The sequence below is a fragment of the Primulina eburnea genome, chromosome 3, assembly GCF_022965805.1.
Source record: "Primulina eburnea isolate SZY01 chromosome 3, ASM2296580v1, whole genome shotgun sequence".
Classification (NCBI taxonomy): Eukaryota; Viridiplantae; Streptophyta; class Magnoliopsida; order Lamiales; family Gesneriaceae; genus Primulina; species Primulina eburnea.
The window spans coordinates 5,883,569-5,907,758 of NC_133103.1; the positions used below are offsets into that span (position 1 = coordinate 5,883,569).

At 33.6% G+C, this 24,190-nt stretch overlaps 5 protein-coding genes across 10 annotated transcripts; 1 reads left to right on the top strand and 4 right to left on the bottom strand.

Annotated features, from left to right (window-relative positions):
* Nucleotides 1–9: 9 nt before the first annotated feature.
* LOC140825741 (tubulin beta-6 chain-like) lies at nucleotides 10–3,080 on the top strand. The gene is made up of 3 exons (XM_073187689.1): nucleotides 10–561; nucleotides 1,386–1,655; nucleotides 2,072–3,080. The coding sequence occupies exons 1-3, from the start codon at nucleotides 162–164 to the stop codon at nucleotides 2,749–2,751; spliced, it is 1,350 nt and encodes a 449-aa protein (XP_073043790.1). The 5' UTR covers nucleotides 10–161; the 3' UTR covers nucleotides 2,752–3,080.
* A 229-nt stretch (nucleotides 3,081–3,309) lies between these two features.
* Nucleotides 3,310–4,773, bottom strand: LOC140828098 (uncharacterized). 6 transcript variants are annotated; one of them, XR_012117119.1, is made up of 4 exons: nucleotides 4,412–4,773; nucleotides 4,151–4,234; nucleotides 3,970–4,044; nucleotides 3,310–3,835 (listed from the first exon to the last, which is right to left on the bottom strand). XR_012117119.1 is itself a non-coding variant. In XM_073191079.1 (4 exons), the coding sequence occupies exons 1-4, from the start codon at nucleotides 4,592–4,594 to the stop codon at nucleotides 3,422–3,424; spliced, it is 729 nt and encodes a 242-aa protein (XP_073047180.1). In that variant the 5' UTR covers nucleotides 4,595–4,769; the 3' UTR covers nucleotides 3,310–3,421. The 6 variants fall into 6 exon arrangements, 2 of the variants coding, with proteins under 2 accessions (XP_073047180.1, XP_073047181.1); XR_012117118.1 differs by having other exon boundaries at nucleotides 4,151–4,229; nucleotides 4,408–4,773; XM_073191079.1 differs by having other exon boundaries at nucleotides 4,151–4,207; nucleotides 4,412–4,769.
* Nucleotides 4,774–5,498: 725 nt separating this feature from the next.
* LOC140825742 (uncharacterized) lies at nucleotides 5,499–7,824 on the bottom strand. The gene is made up of 4 exons (XM_073187690.1): nucleotides 7,463–7,824; nucleotides 7,235–7,378; nucleotides 7,053–7,123; nucleotides 5,499–6,052 (listed from the first exon to the last, which is right to left on the bottom strand). Exons 1-4 carry the CDS (start codon nucleotides 7,697–7,699, stop codon nucleotides 5,740–5,742), a joined length of 765 nt encoding a protein of 254 aa, XP_073043791.1. The 5' UTR covers nucleotides 7,700–7,824; the 3' UTR covers nucleotides 5,499–5,739.
* Nucleotides 7,825–12,872: 5,048 nt separating this feature from the next.
* Nucleotides 12,873–15,626, bottom strand: LOC140825743 (naringenin,2-oxoglutarate 3-dioxygenase-like). Its single transcript, XM_073187691.1, has 3 exons — nucleotides 15,234–15,626; nucleotides 13,619–14,047; nucleotides 12,873–13,430 (listed from the first exon to the last, which is right to left on the bottom strand). Exons 1-3 carry the CDS (start codon nucleotides 15,588–15,590, stop codon nucleotides 13,080–13,082), a joined length of 1,137 nt encoding a protein of 378 aa, XP_073043792.1. The 5' UTR covers nucleotides 15,591–15,626; the 3' UTR covers nucleotides 12,873–13,079.
* Nucleotides 15,627–17,666: 2,040 nt separating this feature from the next.
* Nucleotides 17,667–19,890, bottom strand: LOC140825744 (uncharacterized). The gene is made up of 3 exons (XM_073187692.1): nucleotides 19,230–19,890; nucleotides 19,008–19,108; nucleotides 17,667–18,378 (listed from the first exon to the last, which is right to left on the bottom strand). The coding sequence occupies exons 1-3, from the start codon at nucleotides 19,658–19,660 to the stop codon at nucleotides 17,735–17,737; spliced, it is 1,176 nt and encodes a 391-aa protein (XP_073043793.1). The 5' UTR covers nucleotides 19,661–19,890; the 3' UTR covers nucleotides 17,667–17,734.
* Between the last annotated feature and the right edge of the window lie 4,300 nt (nucleotides 19,891–24,190).

The window sequence follows — 24,190 nt, forward strand, 5'->3', positions numbered from 1 at the left end:
TTCCCTCAATCATTTTCTTGACAACTCTGTGACCTGAAAACACGATTTTAGAAGAGAATCACGAGCTTCTTCTTCAAATATCAACCTCCTTCGTTAACTCCTCTTCTCAATAGCCACTCTACATTTCACACATCAAACGTACGGTTCAAGGAAACGAAGAAATGAGGGAAATCTTGCACATTCAGGGAGGGCAATGCGGAAACCAGATCGGATCAAAATTCTGGGAAGTGATTTGCGATGAGCACGGTGTGGACCCGACCGGGAAATTCAGCGGAGACGGATCGTCCGACACTCAGTTGGAACGGATAAATGTCTACTTCAACGAAGCGTCGGGTGGGAGGTATGTGCCTCGTGCGGTGCTCATGGATCTCGAGCCTGGGACAATGGATGCTATTAGATCCGGCACGTTTGGACAGATCTTCCGCCCCGATAACTTTGTGTTTGGACAGTCTGGTGCCGGGAATAATTGGGCTAAGGGACATTATACCGAGGGAGCGGAGTTGATTGATTCGGTGCTTGATGTTGTCAGGAAAGAGGCTGAAAATTGTGATTGCTTGCAAGGTTTGTATTCCGAGTTTTCATCTTCTTTTGCTTGTTTCCTGATAGTTTTCGTCTGAATTAATTAGTTGACGCAGGTTATATTCTGTAAATGTGCGTGGTTTGGCGGCATTATGGTTTTTGTGGGCGATTTTTGAAAAATGTGATTTATTATTTACATTTGGGTTCCTTGTTAGCATTGTTTTGCACATTGTTGTTAGATCTTGAGCCTACCGATAAATGCGTTCATGTGATTTTGGTTTGGAGGGAATTTAATATAGATTTGGAATTATACTAATGCTTTAGTCTTGCTACTAGTTTATTGTAATTTTCAGGTGCTCTTTTGAATTTTTTGAAATAAAATCAGGACATTTGTTAATTATTGATTCGTTCGAATTTATGACCTTGTTTTACTTAGTGATGGTAGATATTTTACATCATTAAACAGAGATTTATTCTTGGGAGGTAAGTGTTTTGACAAAATGATTGTGTGAGAAGGTGGTTAGAATGCTTAAGAATTCAAGGTTCGTGAGATTCCCTTCCACATTTTGGTAATCGCCTCTCAGAATGTGTCTTCTTGAATTGAGATCTATGTGTATAACCATGTTTATTTTAGTGGGACTTGGGAGCTCCTCACCAGATGCAAATTACATATATTAGTTTTTATAGTTTTCGCTATTATATTTGATTTTAGTGTGTTTTCATTGGTTCGATATAATTGGGACATTTACTGTACTGTTTAAGTTTTAACACATCGCATTTTTTGTACATGAGTATGACATATTCTTCCAATAGAAACAAGAATTCCGCTGGCAGTTTTTAAGTTTTAATTGTTTTCACTTGGTCAGGGTTCCAGGTTTGCCATTCACTGGGAGGCGGCACAGGATCTGGCATGGGTACCCTCTTGATTTCAAAGATCAGAGAGGAATATCCAGACAGGATGATGCTTACATTTTCTGTTTTCCCTTCGCCTAAGGTCTCCGACACTGTTGTAGAACCATATAATGCTACACTTTCTGTGCACCAGTTGGTGGAGAACGCAGATGAATGCATGGTACTTGACAATGAAGCCCTCTATGACATCTGTTTCAGGACGTTGAAGCTCAGCACTCCTAGCTGTAAGCACCTATTTATTTACTTCAAGAAAATCATATAAAGGCTTGAAGCTTTAGGGCAAACTTGGATACAGAAACATTTTTCGTATACAGAAATGCTTTATTTAAGAAAATATTTATTGGCCAAGGCTTTTGAAGTATTAATTTCTATGAAAAAGCATCAACACTTTTATATTTGTATATATGTGTGTGTGTATGTATGTCTAACGAAATTAAGAAGCCAAGAGTAAAGAGTGTAAACCAAAAGCCTAAAAAGCCGCATCTCTTGGCTTCTTAATTTCGTTGTTTCTAAGTGCTAGTTAAAAAGTAAAAGCCTACAAAATATCACCTTTTTCTCAAAGAATCTTCTGTATCAAACAAACCCTGTCTTAGGTCTGCAGTTATTGAGGAAAAAAATCAATTTTATTTTGTTTTGGCAGTTGGAGACTTGAACCACTTGATCTCTGCAACTATGAGTGGAGTAACCTGTTGTTTAAGGTTCCCTGGTCAGCTCAATTCTGATCTCAGAAAACTCGCAGTGAACTTGATACCTTTCCCACGACTCCATTTCTTCATGGTGGGATTCGCCCCCCTCACCTCTCGTGGATCCCAGCAATACATCTCTCTCACTGTTCCCGAGCTAACTCAACAAATGTGGGATGCCAAGAACATGATGTGTGCTGCTGATCCTCGTCATGGTCGCTATCTGACTGCCTCTGCCATGTTCCGTGGGAAAATGAGCACCAAGGAGGTGGATGAACAGATGCTTAACGTGCAGAACAAGAACTCATCATACTTCGTTGAGTGGATCCCAAACAATGTGAAATCTAGTGCGTGTGACATCCCACCTCGAGGTCTTAAAATGGCATCCACTTTCATTGGAAATTCGACATCAATTCAAGAAATGTTTAGGAGAGTGAGTGAACAGTTCACTGCCATGTTCCGTCGGAAGGCCTTCTTGCACTGGTACACCGGGGAAGGCATGGATGAAATGGAGTTCACTGAAGCTGAGAGTAACATGAATGATTTGGTGGCCGAGTACCAGCAATATCAAGATGCTACTGCAGATGACGATGAACAGTATGAACACGAAGGGGGTGAAGAGGCTTACGAAGGTTAATATGGTATCATTCTCATTGCTTTCTGCGATCTAAAATCTTCTCTACACAATTGTGTTTCATTTCACGTCTTTAGATGATGATATGTGGACTATTATTTATGACACATTATCATTTATCTATACACATGAGACAACGGATGAAATATTATTGGAAATAGGAGATGTGGGATCGCTTCCCCGTTTTTTTTTCTTCATGGAATTCGTGTAACATTTATTTGTTGTGTTATCATTCTTCCAGTTTGCTGATGTTTTTCACAAGTTTCATGTTACGAACTGTGTTTAGTATGAATATTATTGTCAATGTGGATTTAAATGCATTTGTTTGGTAATTATGAGCCAAACCAGGAGACCTTCCCGAGTCAGGTCGTATTAGTTATATGTCCATCCTGCGGAAAGTAAAGCAAAATGAAATTGTACGTAACATATAGGCTCAAACTCAAGCCACAGTTGCGAAAACATGAAATGTGGCAAAAAAGTCATTGTAACTTAACTTTTGGGGTCAATGGTATTTTGAAAACCAATACCAATAGAAGAATGCAAAGATAGAATTAATGATCGTGTAAAAAGTTCCACTTCTAATATACAAACTTCCATCGTGTCACTAATGGCAAAAATAATAAAAAAATTTAAGTTGTGGCTAACTACAAAAAAAAAAAAAAACTAATTAATATCATGGTCTCGATAATTTTATACCACAAGCGCTCCTCATGGACTTGATCTTGATTAATCCCTTCCTCATCCTCCTAGCTTCAGCAAATCTGGCCCGTTTATCAGCGATCTCTCGATTCACATCCAACGGTTGAGTTGAGTACACCCCAAAAGCCTCTTCAGCAGATAGGTTCGGATCAGGAATTCCAGATGGGCCCACTTGGTTGTCCGATTTAAGCCCATTGTTAGGTGGGTACATTTGGGCTCTAATTGGCCCAAATGGATGATGAAGTTTATGAGCAGTCTGATAACCGACGAATTGCTGCAGATGAGGCAACATGATAGTTTCATCATGTTGGATAAAATCAATTCCAAGATTCAGAAATCTGCCCATGTCCCTTTGAGACTCTTCTTTACTTTGGCGAGTTTTTAGTGCCTGTAGAAAAGATAAATATGGTAACCAAAATGATAGTAAAAAGACATCTCATATTTTGTCACATTATAATTTGCAATCAAATAATGTTAATTTCTTATTCCTTAAAAAAAGTCATGAAAGTGATGGGTTTATACCTCTTGTTTCATTGGTTTTATGTCTGAGTTCTGGGCTTTCAACTCGTTTAATTGTTTTCTCACATTTTCCACCACCTATTAAATTGGAAAAACACGTAGAAAATGATTAAGATAATCAAGAAAAGTCTAGAATAAGAAAAAGGTTTATTTATATTTTTGAATAAAATCTTTTTTGACAGACTCGCCACTCTCCATGCTTGGTTAACTCTTCAATCTTATTGATGAACTCCGCCCTTGACTGCAAAAATCATTGGTATAAACTAATCTACAAGAAACAAATTGAAAATATTCGCAGTATCAGGGGGGATTAAATAAGCCTGAATTAAGGGATGAATAGAAGTTTGCAAATAAAAAGGTGAAAAAAAGGATATATTTGAAGCATAATGAAGGGAAATCTATTGAAAATAACAGAAACTGGGGGGAGAGAAAAACAATTACGCACCCTTTTCTTCAATCTTCTTTGAAGAACGCTTGGACTTTCCATCAGGCTCACTAGGCGAGAAAGAGAGCGGAGTGGCAGGACTGGAAGTGGCCGCCGCCTCAGCCTCAGCCTCAGCCAGTGATCTTCTGAATTCAATCTCTTCTTCTGCAATCTGAACCGAGGGTGGCGCAGACGGAGCCGCATCCAGGCAAGATCTCCTCTTTCTGCAACCCCAGATGAAACTCGGGAACGGGGTTAGATTTTCAAGCCCCAGAAGAATCTGAGAGACGGACAATTCGTCCTATGTAGCAGAAGCAAACAAAGAGCTATTACTCGTTGTTTCATCGAACCATTACTCGTGGAGATTTACATATATATTAGTATTTTTTAAGGCATATATGTTAGTATTGATATACACATATAATTCGAATATATTAGAGAAAACGGAATGAAAAAAATATTTCAATATCTAGTCAAGTCGTAAAATATTAATCATGTCTTTTTAATAACAATTGAAACTATCATTACTATTTTTCGGTGCATATTTGATAAAATTTTAGATTAATACAATAACGGAAAATCACATTCCTCGTATAAACTACTATGAACAAATTATGTACAATAAACTGGCCTAAAAATATTTGTAAGATTAATCAAACTTCTCATAATTGATCATCTATTTCACTTAATCCTATTTTCCATTAATCTCGTCTTATTCAAAACCTTTATATTCTATTTTTATACCGAAAGTAAAGTTAAAAAAACCTTGAAAATACGATTTAAAAAGCTAGAAGAATATTTTTAATACAAATTAATTTTCATCTATAGACCAAAAGAACGACACGACAGACATTTAGTTAGCCTGTTCTTAATTTATTATTTTTATTACTAATTGGGTCTATCGCTCATCTTTTGGAGCGCCATGACGATGAAATAAATTAAAAAGAAAAAAACATATATTACCGAAAATATTAATATTAAAATATATAATATATAGAGAGCATTTGAGATATGAATTTAAAATAATTAAAATACAGGAAATTTAGACTTCTTGCTACTAGTTTACGAAAACTCAAATCTATACTTCAATTTAAACAATCCATTAGGATGTTGAGATATGAATTTTGTATCAAACTCCTTTGAACGTACTGCAATTGCAGCACAATACAAATACCATTCAAGAAAAATAAAGGAAACGGTTAACACTCGAAAATTCAGACGCGAGGAACAAATATAAGGCTATTACTGCAGATTCCCGTCTAGTTAAATAGTTTGATGAGGCGAGAGTAAAATTAGAACACTTAAGTCAAGAAACAAAGAACATCAAGAGAAATAATCCAAAGTTTGGTCTAAGATGTTCTCCGTTTCTTCTCTTTTTTAACAGTTACCCCAAAATCTTCATCTGTATCATCTTCTGAAGAGTTGTCCTTGCTCTTGCGTTTCTTTGACTGCTTCGTTACAACTTTCGAACTAGCCGTCTTTTTTTTCTGTACTGAAATGGGCGATGCGGCTGATTTCCTCACAATTGTAACTGATTCTGCTTTCTTCTTGACCACAACAGTTTTTGTTGGGGTACCTAGCTTTTGTTGCTGTGCCCTTTTCTGTTTTTTCTCGAAAACCTTCTTGGCCTCATCCTTTGGAAGTAAACCAGACTCCATCATCCTGGAATTATATTAGCAAATGTTTTGACTGTATACTTACGTTCATTCTAGTTGGCAATGCATATTCGTAAATAGTACTGTCGAAGGTAGTTTATACATATGAAATGTAAGCTCTAGTGTTTTAACCTAGACTACGACATATGTACAACAACCGCATCGTATGATATGCACAAGTGCAAGGGAGGTTATATGGAAGACCAAAAGATTGATAAGAAAGGGCAATCAAAATAAAAAAATTCATATGAACACTAAATCACTACAGTGATTTGAAAATAAATCTATCTAAATCATGTAAAATATCAACCTGTACAGCGGGAAACTCTAGGGGATATTGTAAAATCTCTATGATAGCATAACACCAATGACGTACAGTGCGAGCGCAAAAAATTGCTAATATTCTACTCTGATTAGGTAGAGAATGATGATCTGAAAGGCTCCAAAAGAATCACATAAAAATCCCATACAAAAAAAGTACAAGAAAGAGAAAAACTACTCCATTTTTCTCTTGCATTTTCAGATCCAAGCTTCCATACTATCATCATATAGCAACAGTATTTATAGTATTCAATCAAGGTATTTTCATGAGAAACCAAAGGCGAAAAAAAAGAAGAATAGAGAGATGTGTTTAGGCTACTAGTAGAACAGCCAATCCATTCATCATGAACTTTCAATGAGCTTAGCCATCAAAACTAAGACATATAACCACATTGACATAACACTCACCAAAACCACACAACACTCACAGGGGATGAAAACTTGAAGTTGCATCTACTCTGGCAAAAGAAAGAACAAAATGAAAAAAAAGAAAAAAATAGAGAGAGAGACATTGGGAAGCAATCATGCAGTCAATATCGCCCTATAACATCAATGAGATAGATAATGTATTAGTTCCTGGATAATTCCAGATTAACTTGCTATCCAGATGAATAACAAACCAGTCTTGCAATGAAGAAAACAAATCGAACCAAACAAATTTTCAAAAAGTTAGAAAGAAACCTCACCATATTGAGGCCATCTCACTGCTGGGCACTTGCTTATACAAAGTCTCATAGAAAATCCTCAATGGGTCTCTCTGAAAAGCCAATTCAAAAACACAAATTCGTCCAAAATATCCAATTTGGAACACAATTTTTAAAACATTAACACATCAAATTCAAACTGAAGGGGCAAAAGGCAAGCTTACTTCCTCAGGAGGGTCCCTCTTTTGACCTGGTAAATGAAAGACTTTCCTTTCCCTTTTCTTAATATCCTTATCAGTATCACCTGCTTTACCTCCCTTCTTCTTCTGCATCTCCACCTCTTCTTTCTTTGTTTTATTTACCTCTCCCTATTCATCCAAAACCCACCAAAAATCATAAACCAAAAACAGCAACAAAAAAAAAAACTAAGGCCAAAAAGATTATATTTTTACCTTCTTGTCCGGCTTGTTGGAGGAGTTTTTTGAGCTGGAATTTTCCAAATCTTCACCAGTTTCTTCTTTTTTCACCTTTTTAACTTCTTTCTTGACTTTGAGCTCGGATTTTAGTGTGGCATTGCTGCTGCCAGGCGATTTCTTCTTGCGATTGACAAAAGTGGACGCAATGCTCTTTTCGTCTTCCTCGTCTTTTACTTCCTCTTTCTTCACGAGTTTCGAATCTTCCTCAGGCATTTCCAAGAAGGAGAAATCAAATATTCGTGAAAATTATAAGTTCCAAGAGGAAGATATTCGTTACTTTTTTCGGATTTGAGAACCCTGAGAGAAATGAGAACCAAGGGTTTCAAATGCCATTTTGCCGAGCTCTGCGATCCTGGGCTCCTCTAGTAAACAAATTGGGCCTTGAAGCCCAATCATTATTCAAGTTTTACATGAGTCAATCAGGGTCTTAATTATGCATGAAGTTTTTTTTGTTGATAAAATATAACAATTTTTCCCCAAATATTATTATTATTATTATTATTATTATTATTATTATTATTATTATTAATATTATTATTATTATTATTAATATTATTATTATTATTATTATTTCTTTTTCCAAAATTCACGATTAATCAGGTCTAGACAAATTGGGACAGACCGTATGTACAGACAACGGAATTAATTAGATGCTTCAATTCTGTATTTTTTTTAAAAAAAAATTCAGATTAAGCGATTAATCCAATGAAAAAAGAAATTAAAATTCTAAGATAATCGAAGATAAGTCGCTAACAATAAAATTTCACTGATTGACCAAAAATAAAAATCAGGCCAAGTTATAGGACCAACTTACAACTTTAACTCATCTAATTTTGGAATTTCTTTCTAATCTAAATTTTTTTATTAATAATTTTTGAAAGCATTCAAAAAACAAAAATATTTAAACATAAGCGTATAATATTTATCATTTTATACAAGTATAACATATGAAGGGAATATGAGTACTTTCAATTGTGATTCACAACTAATATGTAGCAATATATTGATCACTGATTAGAGAATATATTCTTCTTCCTTTTCTTTACTTTCATGATGAATTTAAAAAGGTAAACAACCATATTTGCATCAATCCCTTGCATTATGCGTGTAAATAAATATGACTTATATTTTGTTTGGCATCCATATAATATAATCAAAATAAAAAGCAGAATTTGTGCTAAAGCACACATATTTTGATTATAAAGTTTAGTTATCCTCGTATATATTCTCATGCATCAACTCTTAAATTTCGAAAACAAGAAATATTTTCCAGACGGTGAAGAAATAATCAAGAAAACGAAATAGAAAATGGGTTGGTTTGTAAGAGACAAGAGGGGTATAAGCTGGAAAGATCAAACCCTAGATTCAATATCACTGCCGCCTCTGCCATTAGTGGTGTTTTTCGGGATCTTCATCATGTTACTGTATTTTGCATCTTATTCGGAGTTTAAAGAAAAGGTGGAAAGAAGCAAGATGGGGTTGAGGTTCGGCCTCATTCTGCTGCCACTCGTGGCGGTTCTGGTGGTGAACATGATGATGCTCCGCCGCAGGTGGTGGCGCCACCACTTTGGAATCCAGAGGCACGCGTCATGGGCGGAGGAGGAGGGGAGTTCTCCGGTGGGTTTGTTGATCGTCTTGGTGGTGGTTCTTGTTATGGTTTATTATCAGTCTTCTTTCCAGTACGCTTGGTTTAGACGCTTTTAGGGAATATTCTCGTTTGGTATCAAAAATTTTTTAATTAAAAAAGTATTTTTTTAAGTTGGCTTTTAAAATTGTTTTTTTAAGTAAAAGTTGTGTTAATATTGTGTTTGGATGAATAGATAAAAAGCACTTTTTAAATTAATAAATGTGATTAGATACATATAATTAAAGTGCTTTTTTAACTCATTAATTTATATATATATATATATATATATATATATATATATATATATATATATATATATATATATATATATATATATTATAACGGATTTCTAAACAAATGTGATGTATAAATATAAATTATTAAATTCATACCAAAACAATAAAATATTGAAATCTTAAAAACCGTAAAAACAATTGTTAATAACATTGGTTAATGTTTACATTCTACTTTAATTTATTTAAATAAAAACTAATAGTTCAATGTCGACCTTGTATTGGCAGTGAATTTCTTATGTCATCACAAGCTCTTGCCATCTCGTACCTCTGTCATGGACATAAACATTTTCACCATCTTCCTCGATTTCTTGTAAATCATCAATATTTTCGAGTTATTCAAGAATATCTCCAGCCGCATCATATCGCCTTATGAAATTGTGTAAAGCAAAACATGCCACTATAATTTTAAATTGAGTATCTAGACAAAATGTGGGCATATTTTGTAACACCTTCCATCGTGCTTTGCACACTCCAAATGTTCTTTCAATAACCGTCCTTAAACTGGAATGATGATAATTAAATACTTCGTTTTTTGATCTGAACTTTGGAGCCAATCGAAATTGAGGTAAATGATATCTAGTATCTTTATACGGTCCAATCCGCCTTATTATTCCCATCAGCAACAAATCCAAGTTCAACAATCTCAATCGTATATCTAGGTAATTGACTTGGATTTGATAATCCACGTTTAGGAGCTAACTTCGAATACATTCTATATTCAAAAAATAAAACATAAAAAAACAATAGGGAGTGTAGATTCTGCAGCAAAAAGAAAGCTAGAAAAAAATGAACCAACAAAAACCTCGACGAAAAAAAAAATTGTACCTTGTAGAAGAATGGAGAAAAGATTGAGAGGAGGCTACTGGTGGATGTTTTTTTTAGGTTATTGAAAAAGCTAGTGGAAAAAGCTCTAAAATAGGACTTTTAAAAAAGTTCTAATTTCAACTTAATTAAGTGCTTTTTTAAGCACTAGAAGCCCACCCAAACAAGTTAAAAATTAAAAAAAACACTTTTTTTATAATAAAAAACATTTTTTTAATTGTAGCTTCTTATACCAAACGGGCATATAGTACTGTGCTCTTGTAAAATGAATCAAACCGCATGTTTTTATCAAATTATAATATTTCATTCATTAAGTTACTATGAAACTTAAAACTTAAAATTAGTCCTCTAAAGCCGGACCAAACCAAACCGAAATTCATGGTTTCGTTTGGTTTGAAATTTTGTAAAATCGATAAAACATAGTTTGATTCGAATTTTTATTTAAAACCGAACCAATCTGTACTTGAACACCCACCTAGATACAGATAATACACGAGGTAATCGAAGTAAATCATAAATTTAAATAAATTTTTTTGTTAAATTTTGATTTAGTTCATCCTTATATTATACTCTTCTTGATTTTTAACTTTTTAAAAATCTTTTATAATTTTTGATGTTGTAAATCAATGATAGGTATGCCAGGACAATGGCATTCGATACTGACGAAAAAAGTTGAAAGCAAACAAGATACCCTATTTAAAAACTAATAGTCTTTTACAAACATATATTTTAAAATCATAAACATAAAGTTTTAAAAGATATTGAATTAATTACGTAGAATTTTATGCTCTGAGTAGTGAGTATCACGTATGCGAGATGTTTGATGTTTCATATTATGTATTAACCTAAATATTTACTGTGTTGGTAAATATACAGCAGAAGCAAAATTATACAGAGTGTAATATAGCGTGGTAGTATTTTACTGCCATTAAATATATTTTTTTGTAAATTTCTAGCTGAATATATAATACCTAATTAATATATATTAGCTACGCGATCATATATTAAACGAAGAGATTGAATGATTTAATTTAGTTAAATTTTCGTAGTTTATTGTTAATTTGATTGTCAAACTGAAGAAATTTATGTGATATATCGATTCTGTTTTAATCGTATATTATTTTTTAAAAATCCGAACTTATCGAACTTCTTTACTAGCAAATAAACAGCGGATCAATTTCTATTTTTAAGTACTGTTTAATTTATTGTTGAATGTTGCTGCAATTATTTTGAAGAAACCATATACAATATATGGGTTAAATTGTCTTCGTCATAGGATGGATGATCAAGATTTGCCTATGTATATGTAGGATCCACTTTTTTTAAAAAATTGTATGTGTAGCAAGATCTTATCCGTTAAATGAAGTGAGATTAGTGCCTATATAGATAGAATCTCATCTACCCAATATGTGATAGATTCGAGAATAACCAACCGGTTTCAAATAATTGATGCGGGAACATTTAATTTGTGGGAGATCCTAGTAAGGTTCCTTGAAAACTATTAATTTGACTATATCCTTGGGTTTAGGGATGGATGACAACTTTTGCCACCAATTCGGGACCTGAGAGAAATTTGAAACAGGGACAGAGAATTCTGATTTTTTCGAGTATGAGAATTTTTTAAAATTTTCGAAATAGTTTGAGAATCATCGTCCTCGAAACTGTCTCGAAATTAATATTAATAATAATATTATTAGTATTAATAATATAATCAAATTATTATTTTTTAAAATATTAATAATAATATTATCACTAATAATAAATTTTGGTTCGAAGAAATCTCCGAACCCATCCTTGCATTAGTTCATTAATATTTTTGAAATGCGTATGGGAATGGAGATGTAAATTTGATCATCGTGGTTTCGGGTTTGAGGATTAATCGGACTTGAAAAAGCAGAGATCGGAATATGTATGAGTGTGTTGATGAAATTCAGAGATAGAAATGGCAAACCCACCTCGCCCCACTCCGCCCCATTGTCATCCTTACTTTGATTATTACTCCAATGGTAGATTCAATGGTCATAAAGTGAGATCACCTGAAATAGCAAACTCACCCCGCCCCACATCATCACCTGAAATAATGATACGATCTCTTTAATTGGATCTACCGTTGGGACCCCAATAGCCAAAGGATATAATTGAACTAACCCTTGAAAACCAAGCAGAACCGATACATTTGCAGAAAGACAATTAATTAATTTCCAAACAAAGCCTCAAAGGTAATCAATAACTTCCGATTTATATAATTTTAAAAATAAATTAAACAGAGTCATACATTCCCTCGATCCCAAATACATGTGATGCACTTTCTATTACGGTTATATTAACTATATACTCTAGTTTCTATATTAATTAATAGCATTTTTCATTGTTTTTTACTATTATATTCCTATTAAATAAGTCTTGAAAAGATGTACAACAATTTTTTAAGTGAATTAAATAAAAATAAAATATGAAATTTGTTTGTTAATTTATTTTTTCAATTATATTAATATGTGTGGAAAAACAAACTAGTACGTGGATTAAGATTTAGACATAAATCTCAAAATATCTGTCTGAATGGAAAGGTAACTGCAGCTGCTGAAAGTAATTATTGGTACATTCAAGAATCCTCAATCTATCTGATCAACTAACCAAGTAGTTCTACGTAACTCAAATAAATTATACTAGATATTTATTTGATTTAAATGAACAAAATATTCGAAATGTTCTTGAAAACACAATCTATATCAAAAGGCCGATATTATAAAATGCCATAATCTGTTTAAATGTATTGTATTGCATTAAATAAACAAAAGCAGAGAATCCCATCACTGATAGAGTGAAAACAATTAAAAGTAATATGTGGTCAAGCAAGAATCTCTTCCATTCCTTTGGAAATTTTAACATTAACAGGAAGCAGCTTGGTATTGTTCTTCACCTCATCATCCTCTGCTAATTCAGCTTGCGTCTTTTGAAGATGATCCTTAGCCAATTTCTTAAGCCTTGCATGTTCGAGATCATTGCCCATCTTCCTCTTGTACATCTCTGAAAATGTTATCGGTTCTTCGAGTATTGGTTTGTCCCCATATCTGATCTTTAAAGGGTAAACAGTGGCATCTGGTGATGGATTCTGAAATGTTGCTATCGATAATCTGCTACAGTTTGAGTTCACTACAGCTTGGTGATCCGCATTCTTGAACCTCCCATTACTTAGATACTGCATGCTTGAGGATGAAGATCAACATTATTAATAGATTCCCCTAGCTAGCCCTTTAATTAAAACCTTTTCAACAATAATCTTCGTTATTTAATTGTTCAAAGAAATTTTTTCATGTATCTTTTACGTTATGTTGTTAGAACAGTAATTTTTTATTCTTTTTCTTAAAAAAAAATGTTATTACTCACATGACCATGGTCACCAAGATTTACTACAAAAGCCCCTTCAACTGGCTGAACCGTGATCCAAGACTGGCCACCATCCCGGGTCGCCTGCAGCCCACCGACCTGGTCCTGGAGCAACAAAGTGATCGTACCCGGATCCGTGTGTCGCTTCAGCCCGAGTGTGAGATCCGGTTGAGGGCATTTGGGGTAGAAGTTCACCACAACCTTTTGATCCATCTCCACACAGGCCTTACTTAATGCATCCTTCTCAAGTCCCATTGCCTCTGATAAAACCTCCAACAATTTGCAAGCAAGATTCATCAGTTGCTCGCTATAGCCCTCCGTCACGGCCCGCCATCCCTCAGGCTTTTCGGGCCATCTTGAGTAGTCTCGGGCCCTCATAGGGTACGAAAAATATGTCACAATTTCTCTCCAGTCTTGCACTGTTTCACCCTTCAAATAGAGAAAAAGTATTAATTTTTTAGGCTCTTATTAAATTTTATGTTTTGTCATGTAACTAGTTATGTTTTGAAATTTAGTCCAGTAACTTATTAATGTTTGATTTTCTTCCACTAATTTTTAGATTTTTTTTTTGCTCATTTTTTTGTCAAAAGAAACTAATTCCTTCAAATATTGTTTATTTGATATCGATGTTTTCTTACGTAGCTAATATAGCGAAAATAAACTCATGTTACACACATCAAAATAAATCTAAGCAAAAAAATGAGGAAGATGACCCAAAACGTGACTCACTATTTTAAAATGAGAGGAAAAAAGCTTGTCGTTTCTCTTTATTTTTGTTAGATATATTTTAATGTATATAATATAAGTTATTATTGATATATGAGTCGTGTGGGTAAATATCAGTTCTAAACAAGCAATATTTAATAGATTTAGTGGTTTCAGATGAGATAAGAAAAAAAAAATACAAATTAGCGAATGAAAATCAAACATTGACAAGTACATTACATGACTAAAACAAAAAATATATCAAACTAAAATTATAATTTTCGAAAGAAAAATGTCTGTTAGCTTGATTATAATTACTATAGAGACAAATTTCAAATGAACTTTATGAAAACGCGTAAATTTAATTTTAAAATAATTTAAGCTTTACCTAATTAATTTCATCCGTGGAACTAGTTAGTCATTTTCAATTAAATTTGTGACAACGGCTAAGGGGTACTTCTGAGGTTGTACTTTGCCTGGCCTACATAAATTTCTAAAGATAAATTTTCTAATGAACTTTAAATTTATGTGATGCATGCAAATGCAATATAGAATATCCTTGCGTACCGGTCGATCAAATAAATTTCATTGTTTTTTAACTCTAGTCTTTTTTTCCCGTGACCTTCTAACAATGATTATTGTAGTAAAAAAAAAAACTTCCAAACAAGTAGCATGGCCTTTCAAATTAATAAAAACACAAGCAATAATAAGGAAATTAGGGGGAAAAAGTAATTATTTTAACCATATATTCTTAAAATGTGATTTTTTGCTCAAAACTTGAAATTTCCATTCTAGCGATTTGTGGTGTTGAACAATAAGTATGGGTCATTATGTATATCGTATCTTTAAAATATTATATTAATGAAAAAATATTCAATAATGAATGCAAAAGAACGAGTGTATATACCACCTGCAAATGGCTGGAGACAATAAAACCACCTTTCTTGCCTCCACTCATATCATAACGAAGCTTCTCCTCCGGCGGCAAGTCAAAAAACCCGCGAGCCAAACGAGTCATTTCTGTTATGAGTTTTGCATCGACTCCATGATCGATCACCTGAAAAATCCCCCAGTCTTCACAAGCTGCGACTATTTTTCGACACACTTCATCCCTGAGGGCCCCGGATTCATCTATCCCGGCGAGGGATATCACCGGAATCTTCACGCTAAAGTCGTTATACGCAACCTTCGGCCTTTCGTCTTCGTCCCTGATGAATTTTGGATGAAGGGACTCTTGTTGTGCTTGTTCCGTTAGTGTTTTCGCCATTTGGTTTTGGTATAGGGAGAGTTGGTTATAAACGAGAGAACTAGCTAGAGTTCACGGGTTTTAATACCGCGGCTATACCTAACTTTCTTTTTTGTATTTGCACTCAACTTTCAACTAATTTAATTTAAACTAATAAGTGCAACATTAATAATAATAAATAAAAAGCTATAAATGTAAAATCGGTCGTGTTTTAGCCCATCTTCACCAATCGGAGAGAAAGACCATCAAATTATTTGATTTGATATCCATTTTAAGTAAAAATTAATTTATTCCAACTAAATAATGGACGTTAAAATCGCAAAACAAAAAAAAAAAGTACGTAAATGAAAATATATCATAAAAAATGTCCTAATTTTGTTGCCATAATATAAGAAACGAATGAATTGAATGATGGTTAAGAAACCTCACATTTAGGGGGGACTGGGGGATGGCAAGCGTGCTTTCTGAACTAACCTAAATTCTAGCCATACCTAATTTTTTTCACATACCAATTTTATTTTTATTTTTTTTTGGTGGCAATTGTTTCTAATTTCGGTACGGGGCTGATTTTGGTTCTGTAAATATGGTCGTTAGTACAAATTTCGTTTCAAACTCTCATTTTGGAATTCAATAATTCGGACCAGCAATTTTGGTTTAGAATATTTTAGAGATACTTTTTATAAATATAATTTTATAATTGTATAACTGAATAAATTTTGTGGTTAAAAAAAATTTGTTATCTGTAAATAATTTTTTTTTTTAAAAAATTGATATTCAATTGATTTACGTGTCGGAAAAGTAGAGAGAGACGTGTGATTGATTTATTACATTGTATTTAAGTAAACGGGTGGGCATTAAAAATTAATAATAATTTAAAAATAAAAATAGGCCCAAAAGGCCAAACTCGGACCAAAATGAGGCCACGTATTCTCACTAACGTTAGGGACTAGGTGAGATTTGCGAGTCTCAGTTTCTGTAAAACTAACTCAAATGGGTAAAGAATCATTCGTACCAAATTAAGACGACTGTAAATTAACAGTGTGAGGGATTTTGTTTATTAAAAACGTTTTGTATATTAAATATTGATGTTGTTTCAAACATTATAATATTTGAATAACGATAGGCATTATAATAAATAACTTAAATAAAAATAACTAGAGATAATTATGTATAAATATAAATATTTGTTCGATGTCTAATGACAGAATAATCACTAGAAAAACTGGATAAACTTACAAAACTAACAATTGTGATCGTATAAAAAACTATATTCCTTAACAAGTTAATGAATCAAATCGCATTATAAAAATAACAATAATGATACTCTGTGGATGAGCCCACTATCCTTGGCTCATCCCAAGCCCAAATGGAAGACATGCTCATCGAGAGCCCAGATATTCTCCTATAAATATCAGGTTTGAGTGTTCATTCGATTCATTCACTATACTGTTTTCAGCAGCGCCCTTAGCTGCTCCCCCCATATATCCTCAGTCTCTGACTTGAGCGTCGAAGGGGCTACGCTATGACCCCCTCCTAACGGTCTTATTTGTGATTTCAGGCTCAAGGTAATTTTGAAGCCCGTGAGTATCAAATAAAATAACCAAAGAATGCAAAAACTATGTGCCAAAAACTGGAGCAACAAAATAAAAATTTCAATAAACACTTTCACAAATGCTTTCTTCATATATCTTTAACAACCACATAAAAATAGTTGTAAACGATAGTAATATTCAAACGGGAGTGTTTTACGGCATGATTATTTTCTCCGAGAATATTTATCTCTATCTCTCTGAGAATAGTTGGGTTATGTTATATTTAGTTGGTTTTATGATTTCCGCTTATTTCGATTACTCTGATTATGGTTTATTTAAGTTTATAATTGCATGTTAGAATTGTTTTAATGTAGGCATTTTGGACAGGTGCACTCCAATACTGAATATTATATGTGAAAGCAACCATGATACAAATGTCTATATAAAACAAACAATCATACCATGCATCTCATAAATTAAACAAGAATGTTAAAGGTTTCTTCCTCCGAACAAAAATAAAAAACGTGTCACGTTTTATGGAAAAGATAAATGAATAACAACCAGGTAACTTTAAATTATGCTGTATTTATAATCATTAATCACCACCGGTGAAATGTTTGAACCTTAATTTGTTTAACATTCGAGCGCTTTATAGATCACAACAAAGCAAGGCAAGATTGCCCTTGAATTAAACACATATAAATCGTCCAGATTTGAGTATATTCCGGTGAAGCTAGTCACCGAATCGAACGAGCCAGCCACCGGCGCCACAGCACCGTCCTCCTCCTCCCCCGCCGCCGCTTCGTCGCCCACGCGCTTCACCCTTCCAGCAATCACGCGGCATACCAGCATGGCGCGGCGAGTGGCCAAGACGCTGATACTGTCGTGAGCCCTACCGCTGCTGGCTGTCGTGCGAACCCCGCTAATCTTGCTTCCCTGGAATCCATGTCGGATAATGGTACAAACTCCGCAGCCGGGAAAAGAGGCGCACAAGCTGGATGATCCACGCGCACCGAGGGAGCACGTGAGCGTGGCGCAGTGGAATCTCAGAAGCTCGTTGCCGTCGGCGGCGCACCTGGCGTTTCTCTTGGAGGTGGAGTTGGCGCGTGCCTTCACCGCGTCTCTGTAGTCTTCGAAGCGTTGGATCGTGCGCTGGGTGTTGTGGACCTTTAGTATCCGTTCGATCTTGCAGATTGGGTTGTCCTTTTTAAGCCAGCTTGATTTGAAAATGATTTCAACTATATTGTTGCTCGAATCCTCTGGGCCGAGCTCAGATACTGCAAAATTAAATTAAATTAAATTAAATCACCAACTAAAATTCGATATTTACCAACCAGCTATTTTAATCATTCTTTAGTTTTTTAAAGATTTGGATGAAATAATAAAATATAAAAAGTCTTATTCCTGTCAGAGTGGGGCGATGCGCCACGTGGTAATTATGTGTGGTGCTTTTAATTGAAAGCTGTAAAATTTATTGATATCAAGTGGTGGTCCATAGCGCAAAAAATGGATGTGGCTGTGCCCTTCAAAAACACAGGCAAAGATTTATGGGAGCTTATGAAATACACTTCAAATTACCCACTTTTCATTCCTTTTGGATTGCCGACATTATCCGGTTACGCTGCACTAACGATTAATATAGTATATCTTTTGAAAAGATCACATTAGAATTGTGTATATACTCCCAATTAATTCCACGATCTTAATCATTCATGCAAGACCAATAGGATTGGATTGATTACCCCCATCGGGGATTCAAAATTTAGTGGAAAAGAGCCATTAGTAGCTAAATTTTGTAATGATAGGAAATAATAACAGGAGACAAAAGAACTTCTTAATTAATCTTGTGTTGTTCTTTTAAAATGTGATTGATCGATAATCGAGGAAAGAAAAAATAAAAGATCACCTGCATGCCTGATCGCCTGGTGATGCTCCAAGCTCTCAACTTTTGGAAACACCTCTCCGCATTCAGAGCAAGCGCAGATCCTCGTTCTCGGCAAAGGATACCTGCGCTCCAAAAACATTTAACGAAAATAAATTGATACATTTAGCTCCAGTAACTTTCGTTGCGTTTGATGTGTGTGTGTGTGTGTATATATAATATGAAATTAAACAGAATTCGGCGTACATGCTTGGATCAACAATTGCGTGGCACTCGTAACAACCCGAGAGCCTCCTAAGCTGCAGCCCCCTTCCCGTGTACGCGCCAGCGCCATAGCCGGATCTAACCGACCGAGTCGTCGACGAAGATCCAGGGCTGCTTTTTTTGCTGAGAAGCCTGGTCTCCTGGCCCAAAGAAGTGCTATCTGGGGAGATGTCGGAGCGGTGCACCACCCTGGTGACGTCACGGAACGTACAGATGGAGCTGCAGGAGGCGTAAACAGGATGATGAATTTGGGATTCCTCGATCTGCTTGCAAGTGAGCAAACTCTTGATCTGGTCCCAAGACGAGACCGAGGTCGGGTGCTTCGTTTTCTGGTGCTTTTTCTTGCGCTTGAGGTTTGCGGCCGGCGGATGGGTTTTGGCTTCCGGGTCGGGTAGGAAAGCGAGGAGCGCCATGAAAAGAAGTTAGAGGGATTGGAGGAGAAGTGGTGATGGTGAAGAATTGGCTCTCTTTTTCATGGAGGAGCTGAGCTACGTACACAGGCTTAAAACAAGAGGGTGTGGTGTTAAATGTTAAAATATTTGGTAGGTTTTCCTTTTAGTGGGGAAGGGATCCAAGCGAGGAATAAGATCATGTTGAGTTGTGTGGGGATCGGTTTCCATGGCTTCCTTTTTCCAGCATGCATTCACTAAATTAATTACTTCTATATATATGGAATTTATTATTTAATTAATCACTGCTGCTATGAGATGCATATGTATTTATTTACACATTAATCGAATAATATTTTCCTGATCTAAGATGTTTTATTCTGTGTTTTCAGTATATAAAAAAAAATAAAAAAAAATTAATGGGGAAGTTCGTGAAAAATCCCCGAGATCAAGGCTATCCCGGACAATCAATAATTTAGACCATAAACTTTGATATATATTTGAAATCACAAATATATAATTGGTTTTGAGATCTTTTAATTCACTAAGTAGACTAATTAACAATAAGCTGTGTTAACCATTTGTACTTTTATGTTCAGATTCGACTTCTTACACAGAGCGTGCATGCTTAACTTTGTTTAAAGCCAAAAACTTGAAGTTTTACACATATTGGACAAAGACTAGACTTGATGTCCTATCACTTTCAAGCTCTAAATTAAACTTTCACAAACCCCCTATATGCATGCTTCCAATGAAGACTAGTGATCATATTTATATATATATATATCCACTTGCTATCATGTTTTACCTCAAGCTTCATACTCGATCTTGTACACCAATTTAGTCTTTTAATTTCAACAATTTTAAGCATAAGAGAGACCGTGATTCAATCGACGATGAACCGAACAAACATCTCGACGACGAAGTGATCATTTCTAACTATTAGTCTATGATTATATATAATCATTTTATCGACATTTAATTTTATCGATAATTAATGGTGACAGGTGGATTATATACATATCATTGCAAAATTGTTGATTTACATGGCTTATATATCCAACGTAACATGCCTTGTTTGTAGCTTTTGTAGGCATCACTTGGAGTTATTCTCTTGTTCGTCCTCTTTTCATTTTCTCAAATAAAAAGTAAGTTGCCTGGCTTGCTGAAATGATGCCCCAATCAGTATTTGTCTTTTGACTTACAATCAATATTTACTTAGTTAATTTATAATATAAATTTTAATTAAGCAAATGGTATTTTAAAAATCTCAAAGATCGATTATTCAATAATAAAATTATACGTCGTATCGAAAACATAAATCATCCTTACTTCGGACATAGGATAACATAGAAAGTAACGTGATAAAAATAGAGTATCACATGAAATTGCACCTTATCCATTTTATTTTGTAGCGTTTAGAATCATGCGGAAAAGTGCTTTTGGCCAGCAACCTTAACAACTCAACCTATTAATTATATAAGTATTTAAGGAGATCATTATATATGTTTTTATGATATAATCATAATACCTATCACTAACCATAACATCAAGAGCGTGGAACTGGTGCGCTCTCGTCCCCATCGAGTCGTTTTTATAAAAACCCTACATTATAATATACTATATAAATTATGGACTTGAATCATCAAAATAAAATGAAATATTTTTTGATTTCTTTCAGCGTGATATGTCATAAATTAGTAAGATTATTTTATGGGAACATACAAAATGTCGCACGGTTCAATTTGTGAAATATGTCTTTTATCTGATCTGATCCATGAATTTTTTACTTTTTATGTCAAAAATATTATTTCTCATTCTAAATTTAGACATAATTGATATGTTTCATACATATAAATCCGTGAGGTCAAAAAGATCTACTAATAAATATAAAGCTATGCCTACATTTAATATTTTCACCAGTTGCATCCATTTTGTCACAACCACCTAAATCTTTAATTTTACACATTCATTCATCCAGCACCCGCAGTCTAAAGACTTAAGTTATTCGATGTTATTTCTTTTATATACCAAATTTAGCATAAATTTTTTTTTTTTTAACATATTGCACATATTTAATTATTGAGTGGTAAATTCATTTTACAACAGGATAAATTAATAAATTATTAATCAATTAACAAATAACAATATTTAATAACGTCTTAATGTCACATGTCAGGTTTCGTACCATAATCATATATTTATTTGTTTTTTTTTACGAATTTGATAATATATGTGGCTATGTTATGTTTATTATTTATTTTTTAATATTGATTATTTTGTAGACGCGAAGCTAATGTAATGTCGACATGATATTTATAATGTAGCGCTCACATTTGTAGGCTCACATCTACCGACTACACTATCGATAGAAAATAACTAAAATTACGATATATTCAAAAATATACCACCACAAAAGCTCGATTTCAAAAATATAATAGATCGATTTCAAAAAGATAAACATATAGGTATTGTCAACATTACAAGTACGCTACCGTTCGGCTAGTTGGCGTGGTTATGTCTGCTCCATCTATAGATTTATTTCTTTCATTTTATAAAGGAAGTATGAGAAAGACATGTTGAGATTCACTCACTCAAAAATTTGAAATAGTATCATTTTATGCATTCTAAGAATAAAATTGCCTTCCATGAAGCATTATTACGAAAGAAAATGAAAATTCATATGCTTGGGGGCAGGGACGTAGTCAGAAAATTTTTTGACCTAAGGCTGAATAACTTGATAAACAATAGTGACATGAAGTAGATAGAAGCTATTGTCTGCTCTGCGGTTTTTTGATGTAGGGCTAGGGCGGAAGATTTTCCCCGTCATAGTGCTCTGGGTGAAATTTTTTGCTCGAAACTTGCGTTGGGCCGGAAAAACAGAAAATCCACTAAAAATATACATCATATGGAAGTTAATCTCAAGCTCTATACATACCAAAATTCTAATCTTCTATGACTTCATCACTACATAAGCTGAAAAATAACTACAAACTCAACCAAACTATAGTTTGAATCTTTCTACACAATAAATGGAATAAACTAATTAAATAGCAAAAAACATCATTTCACATCATTCAAACTCGATCGAGGTCCTTTGCCGCATAAGCTTTTTCAAATCTCTTATCAGAAATTCCTTTCAAATCCTCATCCTCACAACTTTTTTCAACTTGAGACCCTTGCTTACAAACGCACAGTTGATAGAGTAATTTCTCTTATGATTAAATAGGATGAAAATAATTTTAGTGGGCTAAGTTAGAAAATATAATTATTTTATGGACTGAACAAAACTTTAATGTAGGCTAAAATTAGATATATACTATAAGTACTAATAAATTTTTTTTATCCAAGGCTGGAGCCCACCTCAGCCTTTGGGGTGGCTCCGTCCCTGCTTGGGGTGATGATTTTTTATTTTATTTTTGTTGAGATAATACACGTCGATATTTTTTTTTATTAAGCATGAAGCTTTGATAGACTTTTATCAATATTTATTTCAAAACTAGAATCTCAAATCAAATTACTCATCATCCTTAAAAAGTAAAAAAATAAATAAATGCTAGAATCGAACAAACAAAAAATGCGGTCTAAAGGAAGTGAACAACTTTTTTGTAAAATCGTGCTGGTTAATTTAATCAATTTTAGACCACTTCGATTTTCAGCGGTTAAGTATCAAATGTATTTGATATAAGTTCTATTACTAAGAATGATCCAAAGATTGTGGCAATAGTATGCATATTAACAAGAGTGAGTCTCATGTGAGATCGTCTCACGGATTTTAGTGGGGTGTATTCAATTCAGAGTTTTGATGACTTTCAATGACTTTTTTAAATGATAGACTTTTATGGATTTGATAAATTTTTATTGACTTTTATAGAATCTCACAGATTTATAAAAAGATTTATGTAGATTTATGTAGAATTTTTTGCAAGATTTTTATAGACTTTTGTGGATTTCTTTTTTTATAAAATTTTATAAATTTTATACTTAACTATAACATGTGATTTTTTTATTGATTTCTTTGAACCAATAATTAATTGACATATATAACATATTTAGTTTGAAATTATTTTCAGTATTTATATTAATAAATAAATTTACTTATTTAAAAGTTAAATCGTTTAATCCTTACATGTGCATATATGTGGGTTTATATGCATGTTTGTAAATTTTTTAAAATACATCAATTGATTAACATATAACCTTCTTTTTAAATTGATAATATACATGTGAAAATAATATTATTTATTATTGTGTGAATATAATTTTGTATAAAAATATTATAGCTTACATATTAATTGAAAATACTAAAATGAATTTAAAAAATCATGGTTGTTACCAGACTATTTAATTACTAAGAATTAAGCAACATTTTTTTGATCATCTTTTATTATTATTGAATATTACATTAATTTGTATAAATCATAAATTAAAAAGCACAAAATCAATTCTATAATTCAAAATTTCCCGTAATATTAAAATAAAAAAATTATTAAATGAACAATCAGCCAAAAAATGAAAAATTTGAAAAGGAAAGATGTGGGGACCCGGACGCTA